The sequence below is a fragment of the Pelodiscus sinensis genome, chromosome 6 (genome assembly GCF_052426305.1).
Source record: "Pelodiscus sinensis isolate ZL-2025 chromosome 6, ASM5242630v1, whole genome shotgun sequence".
In the NCBI taxonomy this organism is placed as follows: domain Eukaryota; kingdom Metazoa; phylum Chordata; order Testudines; family Trionychidae; genus Pelodiscus; species Pelodiscus sinensis.
In genome coordinates, this window is record NC_143057.1 from 82,002,544 (window position 1) to 82,015,533 (window position 12,990).

General features: G+C 40.9%; 1 protein-coding gene across 4 annotated transcripts in view; it reads right to left on the reverse strand.

Moving 5' to 3' along the window:
- Positions 1-11,320: 11,320 nt before the first annotated feature.
- Positions 11,321-12,990, reverse strand: part of MSH3 (mutS homolog 3) — a 220,513-nt gene continuing 218,843 nt past the window's right edge. For all 4 annotated transcript variants that reach the window (XM_075932217.2, XM_089779326.1, XM_089779329.1 and 1 more), the window contains one exon: positions 11,321-11,786. In XM_075932217.2, the coding sequence (XP_075788332.1) occupies positions 11,696-11,786 (91 nt within the window). In that variant the 3' untranslated portion in view covers positions 11,321-11,695. The remainder of the gene's footprint in view (positions 11,787-12,990) is intronic.

The following is a 12,990-nucleotide window of genomic DNA, read 5'->3' on the forward strand; positions in this document are numbered from 1 at the left end:
CTTCCACCTACTGACAGATGATTCATTTCCAAGCTGTGTAAAATTTTGTAGAAAATAATTAGTAACCAATTGCAATCAAGTATCCATACACAGTAAACCTTGCTATTACAGTAACTATCAAAATAAAAAAAAAACCCTTGGCTGGAGAACTACCCATGCAGTGTAGAAATGTAGGAGACACACTGCTGGCAGAAAGAAAATTATTGGATCAGAAATATTCTATAACCCGGCATCTCCCATAATTCTGCTATGTATAGGAAAGAGTGAGCAGCAGACAAGAGTAGGGAAGGATAACAGAACCAAGGAAAAGAAAATGAACCACTGGACCAACAACTGCAGCACTGTCCTGCTGAAGACAGCCTCTCTGGAAGGTAGAAAGTCCATTCCATGGTGTCTCAAAAAAATCTCTCATAGAATCATAGCACTGGAAGGGACCTTGAGAGGTTATCGAGTCCAGTCCTCTGCCCTCACAACAGGACCAAGCACTGTCTAGATGATCCCTGACAGGTGTGTATCCAACTTGCTCTTAAATATCTCCAATAATGGAGATTTCACAACCTCCCTTGGCAATTTAACCACCCTGACAGTTAGGAACTTTTTTCTAATGTCCAACCTAAACCTCCCTTGCTAAGCCCAGTGCTTCTTGTCCTATTATCAAAGGCCAAGAAGAACAATTTTTCTCCCTCTCTCAGCAACACCCTTTTAAATATTTGAAAACTGCTATCATGTCGCCTCTCAGTCTCCTTTTTTCTAAATTAAACCAGCCCAATTCTTTCAGTCTTCCCTCATAGCTCATGTTTTCTAGATCTTAAACCATTTTTGTTGTTCTTCTCTGGACCTTTTCCCATTTCTCCACATCTTTCTTGAAATGTGGTGCCCAGATCTGGACAGAATACTCCAACTTAGGCCTAATCAGCACAGAGTAGAGCGGAAGAATGACTTCTCATGTCTTGCTCACAACACTCCTGTTAATGCATCCCAGAATTATGTTTGTGTTTTTGCAACAATGTCACAATGTTTAACTCATGTTTAACTTGTGGTCCACTCTGACCCCTAAATCCCTTTCAGCAGTACTCCTTCCTAGATAACTACTTCCCATTCTGTGTGTCAAACTATTATTAAACTTAATCCTATTTACTTAAGTCAATTTCTCTAGTTTGTCCAGATCATTTTGAATTTTGACCCTATCCTGCAAAGCACATGCAACCCCTACCAGCTTGGTATCATCTGCAAACTTAATAATCATATTCTCTATGCCATCATGCAAATCGTTAATGAAGATACTGAACAGAACTGATCCAAAAACAGACCCCAGTGGAACCCCACTTGTTATGCCCTTTCATTGTGAACCGCTAATAACTACTCTCAGAGAACGATTATCCAGCCAGTTATGCACCCATCTTAGCCCCATCTAGGTTGTATTTTCCTAGTTTTATTGATAAGAAAGTCATACGAGACTATGTCAAATGCCTTACTAAAGTCTAGGTATGCCACATCTACTGCTTCTCCTTTATCTACAAGGCTTGATATCCTATCAAAGGAAGCTACCAGATTGGTTTGACATGATTTGTTCTTTACAAATCCATGCTGGCGGTTACCTATCACCTTATCTTCCAGATGTTTGCAGAGGAATTCCTTAATTACTTGCTCCATTGTCTTCCCTGGCACAGAAGTTAAACTGACTGGTCTGTAGTTTCCAGGGTTGTTCTTATTTCCCTTTTTATAGATGGGCATGGTATTTTCCCTTTTCCAGTCTTCTGAAATCTCTCTCGACTTCCATGATTTTTCAAAGATGATTGCTAAAGGCTCAGATACCTCCTCTATCAGCTCCTTGAGAATTCTAGGATGCATTTCATCAGGCCCTGGTGACTTGCAGGCATCTAACTTTTCTAAGAAATTTTAACTTGTTTTTTTAATTTAACTTCTAAATCTCCCCCATTTTCACTATGTTAGGCATCCTGTCATCATCCACCTTCTTGCTGAAAACTGAAACATACAACTCATTAAGCGCCTCTGCCATTGCCATGTTTCCTGTTATTGTTTCTCCCTCTTCACGGAATCTATGTTGCTTATCTAAAGATCTCTGCAGCAGAAGCACATTCTGATTCCCCCTATGAGATACCAAGGATCTTTGTGAAATATGCCTTGATTCCTTCTAGTACAAGTGTGCCAGATGCCTTCTCTGCCATCTGGCCAGGGATACTAGCTTGGATAATTTAAGGCCTGATACCTTGGGTGAAAGGAAGTAAACAGAGCGCCCTCTCTCTTTGTGGATTCTGTATGCTTGATAAAAGTCTTTAGTGCTCTTCTGGCATCCATTTATCCCTTGTTGCAGAGACTCTCCAGTTTTGCCAATATACATGACAGAGGGGCATTGCTGGCACTTGATGACATGTATTAATGGATGTGCAGTTGTACAAGCCACTGATGTTGTGGCTTATGTGGTTAGGTCCTGTGATGTTGTTACTTTATATAGATATTTGGACAGAGTTGGCAATGGGAGTTATTGCAGGGTAGATTCCTAGGTGAGTGACACATGGACACAAATCAGACATCAGTAATAGTAACACATAAACCTGTGGGGAACATTTTAATCTCCCAGGGCATTCAACAGTGGATTTAAAAGTAAACAATCTTCTACAAAGGAATTTTATCACCTAATTACAAAGGGAGACAGCTGAACTGGAGTTCATTTACAAGTTCGACACTATCGAACATGGCCTTGAATAAAGATATTAACTGGTTAATGAACTACAAAAGCAATTTCCCCCACCTTTGAGATTAGCATTTGTACATCAAATAGTATGGATGGGACACATCCAGACTGATTGTTAGCATCATTAACACTTGTCCTGCAATTGACAAATAACTGCTTTTGCTGTATGACAACGTTCCTATGAAAACTCTGTGGGTCCAGCACTTCCTGGTGGATTTGCTTGCCTGAGAGGCTCATAACAGCCCACAATTTTAGGCATGACATCCAGGGCTTTAATTTACTGTTTGTTGACTACTTTTCATCATTGGCTAGCGTATGGTAAGACAGAGAATAAACTCCATAGACCATAGTTGTAAACTCCATAGACCTTTTCCCCAAATTGAAATGGGGAGGTAGGTGTTGGGGGCAACTTGGGCCCACCCTCTATTCCATGTTGCAGCCCAGGACCCTCTGATAGTAGCTGCTTATGTGAATCCCAAACACCTGATATAAGACAGCTCCAAGGCCCCTGGATTACTTCCTGACACCTTCCCCAACACCTTCCTTCTCTCTAGTTTGTCCTCCTAGTTGCGATCTTCTTTCTTCCTACTCCCAGCGGTGGTTTCTGCCTTCCTCCCCTACAACTGCCAGCAAGCTTCTTTTATAGCCAGTCTGAACTGGTTTTCTTAATTACCTCCAGGTGTCACTCTGCAGGCCTGATCAGTTAGCCCCAGGTGTTCCACTGCCTGATTGCCTATGCTGGTTCTAAACCAGCCCCTCCCTGTTACTCTGGGAGCAGGGATCTCTTCAGTCTGAGGTCTATGTATCTCCTCTCCTCTACTTCTTTATAACCTTCTGTTCTGACCCTGTCACAGTTGTTATATATACCCTGGATTCTGTACTTTCCACTCCAACTCATTTGATGAAGTGGTTTTACCCATGAAAGCTCATGACCTAATATATTTGTTAGTCTTTAAGGTGTCAAAATGACTGCTCATTATTTTTAGTTACAGTTTAACATGGCTACCTTGGTAAGATCTGTTGTTTGTTTCATCAGGTCATTGAAGATCTCTTGGTTAAGCTAGCATAGCCTCTTACATACTTTCAAAGTGTAGGGAAAATAGGTATAATTTGCTCTTCTACCCTTAAATGTGATTCTTTAAAAGAACTGCCAAATCTCCTGAGCTCTTTTTGGTCTTGGTTCCACAAGATCTTACCTACCAGTTCTTCGAGTTTGCTAGAGTTTGACTTCTTAACGTCCACTCTTTTATTGTTATTTTCCCTTCTTCCATTCTTTAGAATCACAAACTATAGTTTCATGACCACTTTCACCCACACTGCCTTCCATCTTCAGATCCTCCTTGTTTGTCAGAGCCAAATCCAGAAGTGTCTGTACTCTAAATTGCTTTGTCCATCTTCTTTAATAAATTGTATCCAATACATTCAAAGAACTTGCCTTGCTGTACTGTTTATACAACAGATAATCTGGATGGTTGACGGCTTCCATCATCACTGAGTCCTGCGTTTTGGATGCTTTTGTTGGGCTTTTTTCTTGGTTAGGTGGTCTATAGTGGATTCCTGCTATAACATCCCACTAACCACTAGAAAAAACTATGATGGAAAGTGTGCGTTAGTTTTCTGATATCTACTAATAAGACCTGGAAGACATGCTTTGAACAAAACAAGTTAGTGGGCTCAACATGTAGGTAACTGAGTAAAATGTAATGGCCTATGACATCCAGGAGGTTAGACTAGATACCTAATGGTAACTTCTGGTTCTAAACTCTATGGCTACATCTACACTGGTCCCTTCTTCAGAAGGGGCATGCTAATTTTGAACTTGGGAATAGGGAAATCTGCGGGAGATTTAAATATCCCCCGTGAGATTTAAATAAACATGGCCGCCGCTTTTTTTCTGGCTTGGGGAAAAGCCGGAAAAAAGCATCTAGACTGGCGCGATCCTCCGGAATAAAGCCCTTTTCCAGAGGATCTCTTATTCCTACTTCAAAGTAGGAAATGCTGAGGGAGATTAGAGAGGCTACCAAAATAAAGAACTCTATAATAATGGGGGATTTTAATTACCCCCATATTGACTGGATACATGTCACCTCAGGAAGAGAAGCGGAGATAAAATTTCTCAATGGCTTAAATGACTGCTTCTTGGAGCAGCTGGTGCAGGAACCCACAAGGGGAGAGGCAATTCTCGATTTAGTCCTCAGTGGAGTGCAGGATCAGGTCCAGGATATAACCGTTACAGGACCACTTGGGAATAGTAACCATAATATAACAACATTCAACATTCCTGTGGTGGGAAGAACACCTCAGCAGTCCAGCACCCTGGCATTTAATTTCAAAAAGGGGAATTACAGAAAAATGAGGAGGTTAATTAAACAGAAATTAAAAGGCACAGAGACTAGAGCCAAATCCCTGAAAGCTGCATGGAAACTTTTTAAAGACACCATAATAGAGGCCCAACTTAAATGTATACCCCAAATTAAAAAACATAGCAAGAGACCTAAAGAAGAGGCACCGTGGCTTAACCACCATGTAAAAGAAGCAGTGAGGGACAAAAAGGTATCTTTTAAGAAGTGGAAGTCCAATCCTAGTGAGATAAATAGAAAGGAGCATAAACACTGTCAAATCAAGTGTAAACATGTACTGAGAAAAGCAAAAAAAGATTTTGAGGAACAGCTAGCCAAAAACTCAAAAAGAAATAAAATGTTTTTTAAGTACATTAGAAGCAGGAAGCCTGCTAAAAAACCTGTGGGTCCCCTAGATGATCGAGCTATAAAAGGAGCAATCAAGGACGATAAAGCCATTGCAGAGAAACTAAATGATTTCTTTGCTTCAGTCTTCACGGCTGAGGACGTTTGGGAGATTCCTGAATCTGCACCATCCTTTGTGGGTGATGAATCTTAGGAACTGTCCCGGATTGAAGTGTCATTAGAGGAGGTTTTGGAACAAATAGAAAAACTTAATGTTAACAAATCTCCGGGACCGGATGGCATTCATCCAAGGGTTCTAAAAGAACTTAAATGGGAAATTGCTGAGCTATTATCTGTGGTTTGTAACCTATCCTTTAAATCGGCTTCCGTACCTAATGACTGGAAGGTAGCCAACGTGACACCAATATTTAAAAAGGGCTCTAGAGGCGATCCTGGCAATTACAGACCAGTAAGTCTAACTTCAGTACTGGACAAATTAGTCGAAACAATAGTAAAGAATAAAATTGGGAAGCATGTAGAAGAACATAATTTGTTGGACAAAAGTCAACATGGTTTCTGTAAAGGGAAATCCTGTCTTACTAATGTTAGAGTTCTTTGAAGGGGTTAACAAACATGCGGACAAGGGGGATCCAGTAGATATAGTATACTTGGATTTTCAGAAAGCCTTTGACAAGGTCCCTCACCAAAGGCTCTTGTGTAAATTACATGGCCATGGGATAAGAGGGAAGGTCCTTTCTTGGATTGAGAACTGGTTAAAAGACAGGAAACAAAGGGTAGGAATAAATGGTAAATTTTCAGATTGGAGAGGGGTAACTAGTGGAGTACCCCAAAGGTCAGTCCTGGGACCAATCCTTTTCAACTTATTCATAAATGATCTGGAGAAAGGGGTAAGCAGTGACGTAGTAAAGTTTGCAGATGATACCAAACTGTTTAGGATAGTCAAGACAGAAGCAGACTGTGAGGGACTCCAAGAAGATCTCACCAAACTGAGTGATTGGGCAACAAAATGGCAAATGAAATTTTATGTGGATAAGTGTAAAGTAATGCACATCGGGAAAAATAACCCCAACTATATGTACAGTATGATGGGGGCTAATTTGGCTATGACAAATCAGGAAAGAGATCTTGGAGTTATCGTGGACAGTTCTCTGAAAGCTTCCACACAGAGTGCAGCGACGGTCAAAAAGGCAAATAGGATGCTAGGAATTATTGGGAAAGGGATAGAAAATAAGACCCAGAATATCTTACTGCCCCTGTATAAAACTATGGTACGCCCACATCTTGAATACTGTGTACAGATGTGGTCTCCTCACCTCAAAAAAGATATTTTGGCCTTGGAAAGAGTTCAGAAAAGGGCAACTAAAATCATTAGGGGGTTTGGAACGGGTCCCATATGAAGAGAGGTTAAAGCGACTGGGACTTTTCAGTTTAGAAAAGAGGAGACCGAGGGGGGATATGATAGAGGTATATAAAATCATGAGTAGTGTGGAGAGGGCTGATAAAGCAAAGTTATTTATTAGTTCCCATAATATAAGAACTAGAGGACACCAAAAGAAATTAATCGGTAGCAGGTTTAAAACTAATAAAAGAAAGTTCTTCCTCACACAGCGTGTAGTCAACCTGTGGAACTCCTTGCCAGAGGAGGCTGTGAAGGCTAGGACTATAATAGAGTTTAAAGAGAAGCTAGATAATTTCATGGAGGTTAGGTCCATAAAAGGCTATTAGCCAGGGGATAGAAATGGTGTCCTTGGCCTCTGTTTGTCAGAGGCTGGAGAAGGATGGCAGGAGACAAATTGCTTGATCATTGTCTTCGGCCCACCCTCTCTGGGGCACCTGGTGCTGGCCACTGTCGGTAGTCAGGATACTGGGCTAGATGGATCTTTGGTCTGACCCAGTACGGCCGGTCTTATGTTCTTATGTTCCGGCTTTTCCCCAAGATTTAAATCCCCCGCAGATTTCCCTATTCCCAAATTCAAAATTAGCATGCCCCTTCCGAAGAAGGGGCCAGTGTAGACGTAGCCATCGAACAAGCTATCTTCCTGTAACAGAGAGAGTCTGCAGACTGGTAACAATTAAGAACGGCCATACTGGGTCAGACCTAAGGTCCATCTCACCCAGTATACTACGAGTATACTGTCTTCCAACAGTGGCCAATGCCAGGGACCTCAAAGGGAAAGAACAGAACAGTAATCATCAACTCATCCTTCCTCTTTGCCCATTCCTAATTTCTGGCAAGCAGAGGCTAGAGACACCATCCCTGACTAACCTGGCTAATAGCCATTGATGGACTTAACCTCCACGAATTTATCTTTTTTTTTAAACCCTGTTATAGTCCTGACCTTCACATCATCATCTGGCAAGTAATCCACAAGTTGACTGTCCATTATGTGAAAAAATATTACTTTTGTTTATTTAAAACCTGCTACCTATTAATTTAATGTGGTGAGCCTTAGGCCTTGTGTTATGGGAAAGAATAACTAAGTCTTCTTTATTCGCTTTTGCCACATCAGAGCTTCCATAGTATGATTCCTGAGATAGTTGCAGTGCTTTCCGAGTAGGCAGAGTTCCTTTTGGCTTTGTCTACCACAGTGGGGACCAATGGAGAGGATACTGGCAGGTGGTGCTATTTGTGGATTAAAATTTCAGTCTTCTAAATAAGAGTGGAAATAAAATTGTTTTGCTCCCTAATGCACCTAAGTCATCTCTGTTAGCACGATATTCCAGAGTCTTGGGCCTGCATTCTGACAGTTGTTTTTCTGGCTTCTGATGATTTTACCTATTATTAGTCAACATGTGCCAGCTGATTGTAACTGTCATGATGGGTCCTAGATGGAGAAATGAACTTTGACATAGTTTGAGTCAATTCATAAATGGCTTTATTGATCAAGACCAGAACACTGAAGTAGATCAAGAAGCCAAAGGGAAACCATGTTCAGATTATGGAACTCTGGCACAAATATACTTTCTTTAGCACATCCTGTTTCCAAGACAAGCTATTGTACATTCTGTTATGCAACATATGTAAGCTTACTTATGAACATCTTTATCCAGACCTAGGTAAACAGTCCAGTTGAGATGTGATAAGGACATGGGCTACTGTAGCAATTGTTTGTGAGGAAGGGATGGGATCCCCTTGTTTAGCCACAGATGAGGGGTACCCTTATGTTGACTATTGCTATTTCAGTATTCAAACTCAGCAATGCTTCTGTAATACCTTTGGGGGATGCTTTGTAAGCTGCAGAACGATTCAACACTAAAAAAAAAAAAAAATCTTTCATGAGTTATGTTGACAGTTGCTTTTAAATGTACAAAAATCTATGTGCATCTTGGGATTAAATTAGTTCTTTACAGTGTAAGAACCATAATGTTCACTGACAAGATGGTACAATTTCAGTCATTTTAAGATACATTTAAAATGTATTATTTAAAAAAAAACCATGGATTCTTTTTTATTCTTGCGACTATAATCAGGCAGGTTCTCAGCAGCAGTTTTTACAATTGAGAAAATGCATTTTGTTCTTTTTCTCACAGCAAATGTTCAAAATAATAAGATGTTTAACAAAATTAGTGGAGATTTATAGAAATAAAATAGCTTTATAAGTACAGTAAATATGCATATTTTACTAAATCTTAAATGAACTTTATCTGGATTCATGTACTTTATTTTCACAGTGGCAATAACTTTTTTTTCCAAAACCGACACCAACTCAAATCATATTTCTATCTGTAAACTTATTCTTATATCTGAAACATCTAAGATCATTGTAACTCAAAAAGCTTAAAAGATTTTTTTTTCTTTTTCAGTTTTGCTCTGTCCAATCAACAGGACTTTATGGATTGCTACTTGCACACTTTTGGACTTGGTTGCTCCCTCACTATCTTATGCATTAACATGCTAATACCACTCTCACACAATGCTCTGGGAGAAACTTAGATGTAGTCTTTTCAAAGACTCTGCCAGAAAGAGTCAATAGCAGCAGTAAAACTGAAGTACAGTAAAACTCTGGTGGTCCGGCATCCACTGGTCCGTTACGCCTGATGGTCCGGCACCAACTGCAACCCGGAAGTGCTCCAGCAGCTGCTTCAAGTTGTTAATCAATTACACTAACTGCGGCTGGATCTGCAGGCGACAGGCTTGCAATTTATCTTTGCTCTATCTATTGCCTCTGGGGGGCGGAAGGGGACCGAGGTCGGCGATAGGTGCAGAGGCGGGGGCGCCAAACTCTCCGTCATGTTGCAGGGTGGTGAAGAGGGGGCAAGAGGCAGGCAGCTACTTCAGGAATTTCTAGTCAATTATACTGCCCCGGGCTGGATCCACAGCCGACAGGCTCTCAATCTACCTTTCCTCTCTACTGCCTGGAGGGGAGAAGGGTGGGGTGGGGTGGTGGGGGTGTGCCAAACCCTCCCTCCTCTTGCAGGGAGGCAAAGCCTGCGAGCGGCAGAAGGGGAGAGGCGGCGAGAGGCAGGCAGCCGCATTCAGGAAGTTCTAGTCAGTTACACTTACTCTAGCTGGATCCACAGCCAACAGGCTCTCAATCTACCTTTCTTCTCTATTGCCCGGGGGGGGGGGGGGCAGGAGAGGGTGGGGGTCGGCGGGGGTGTGCTGAACCCTCCCTCCTGTTGCAGGGAGGCAAAGCCTCTGGCTCTGGCAAGCTGCAGAGCCAGAGAGGGGGGCGAGAGGCAGTAGAGAGGAAAGGTAGATTGCGAGCCCGTTGCCAGGGCAGTGTAATTGACTAGAACTTCTTGAAACAGCTGCCTGCCTCTCCCTCCCTCTCTGGTTCTGCCGCTTGCAGGCTTTGCCTCCCTGCAGCAGGAGGGAGGGTTTGGCACCCCCCCGCCCCCTCCCCCGCCAACCCCTACCTTCCCCTGCCCCCCTCCCTCCTCCTTCTCCAGGCAGTGGAGAGGAAAGGTAGATTGAGAGCCTGTCGGCTGTGGATCTAACCTGGGGCAGTGTAATTGACTAGAACTTCCCGAACGTGGCTGTCTGCCTCTTGCCCACTCTCTGGTTCTGCCCCTTGCAGGCTTTGCCTCTCTGCAACAGGAGGGAGGGTTCAGCACCCCCGCCCGCCGACCCCCTCCCCACGCAGTAGAGGGGAAAGGTAGATTGAGAGCCTGTTGATCCAGCAGAGGCAGTGTAATTGACTAGAACTTCTTGAAGCGGCTGCCTGCCTCTCTCCCCTCTCTGCTTCCGTGGCTCGCAGGCTTTGCCTTCTAAAATGGTGGAGGGTTCTGCCCTTGCGGCGCTGTTCCCCTCCGACGAGACCCGCCCCTGCCAGAGTACCTCCTGATAGTCCGGCATAGTCCCAAAGGTGCCGGATTATCGGAAGTCTACTGTAGATACTGAAGAGGCAACAAACCATTGGGAGAATGGAAAAGAAAAAAGTGAGCACATCTGGCACAGTTGTTTTTTGTCTGCTGATAACACTTTTACAAGCACGAGAAGCAGAAAAATTCCCTTATATCCGTACCCAATGCACACTTTTTCTAAAAAATTAATGTTTAAACATTGCTTAAAGGGTGCTTTACCAGAATCATGAGCGGTGAGGAGTCCTGTGGCACCTTATAGACTAACTTCAGTTAGTCTATAAGGTGCCACAGGACTCCTCACCGCTTTTGCAGATTCAGATTAACACGGCTACCCCTCTGATACTTGACTCCAGAATCATGAATAATTTAAAAAATTAGCCAGTATAAAAATAATCCAATTGACAACGACCTTTATACAACTGAATCAAAAGTAAAAGCAAAATAACGTTGTGTGTTAATATGAAGATATGCCTATCACTACAATCAGATACACAGAATGAACATCTGAATTAAAATTTCGCAGAACACACACACACACACACACACACACACACCAATATTTAATTTCTTCAGAAATCAAAGCACAAAAACCTTTAAAGCCATAATTTTATTTGTAATAAAAGAATTTTCTAACAATTACAAACATAATTATTTGTATTTTCCAATCACACTGTAAATTATCAAATGCAAATAGTCAGCACACTTTATTTATTTTTTAAATATAATTAAGGGATAGGGTAGAGAGAATCCATAAAATGATCCTGCCTTTAAAAACTAAATATGGAGTACATTATGATGTTTATCATCAAAGGGTAAACACCATATAGATTTACAGTCCACTTAATGTATATGAAATTGCACGTTGTCCAAATACATTACTCTGTACAGTAGTATTTTGAAGTGCTCATATTTTGTTAATTATTTCAGACCTCAATTACGCAGGATCTGACGCATTAAAATGGTCTATTCAATCATCTCCAGTTTCATGCATACTCCATTTTTGTAGTTCCTGGGAATCACATATAGTCCATATTTTGGCAAAAGATTTTAGTCTTTTTCTGAAAAACAAAAATCAAAATGACACTAACATTTATAAATTTAAATACATTAGCCACTGAAAACACTGAGGAGCAAGCCTTCTGAACTCAAAAGTAAAATAGTCCAATAGGTAAAAATGCTGTGTTAACTATCACCATTTAAATATATGGCCAAAATATTCTACAGTACATATTTAATATTTTTGGTCACTACTATAAGTGCATGAAATGCTACAAATTATTTTCATGAGGCTGCTAAGGTACAGAAAGCAACAAACACATGGAACTAAGGACTGTCTGAACACAATATAAGTTAATGAAGAGAAGAGAAATAAGAATTTGTTTTACATAGCTAAGAATGTTAAAAACAAATACCAACAGTCATTCAGCAGCAGTACTTTCATTGCTGAAATATGCACTTGTTAGAGACTGGAAGAAATTTGAGATTTAGTCTCATAATTTGTAAGAAAACAAATACATCCAATTATTTTTTCTTTAATTTTTTGATGCCCCAGAAAGACAGTAAGAGGAAACCAATTAATAGCAGCAAGATATTTTAAATGAGCGAGAAAGGATTTCTGATATTTCACATGAATATGAAAAGCTAGTGAAGTCCTTAGTGGAAAGTTTGGATAGACAATATCCGATTCATTTTCACACACAGCATACTAGGAGATATAGAAAAAAATGACGAGTCAGCTGACTGTGTAAATCTAGTGGTAGCACAATACAGTGACATATAAGGATCTAATTTTGATCTTCAAGTTCATATCCACATTTCCATATAGGAAGCAGCTGGGAGCATACTAAACTTCACTGGGAAGAAACCACTTCTTGTCAATTGCCCATGACCCTATATGGCAGGTAAGAGTTATATTAACAGAAGAAGATGTATCTAACAACAAATAAAATATGCATATTTGATATTACTCTATTTTAGAAAAATCTATCAAAAATATGAGTGCTTTCTTTTATTTAACGTTTCATTTTAAAATGTAAATATTCACAATATTAAATATTACTATTAGAAACAGAGATGGAGGGGGTTTTTTTGGTCAGAAAATGCTGCTATAACCCACATACCTTCTGGGTGTGCTGTACTATCGCATCTAGTATCACCTAGGCCACTTACAGAGAGAAAGAATGAGTTTCCTCTACAACCTTAGATGAGAGCAAGCTTTTAGCAAGCAAGTGGTAGAGATCAAGCACTAAGCTCCAAAGGTCC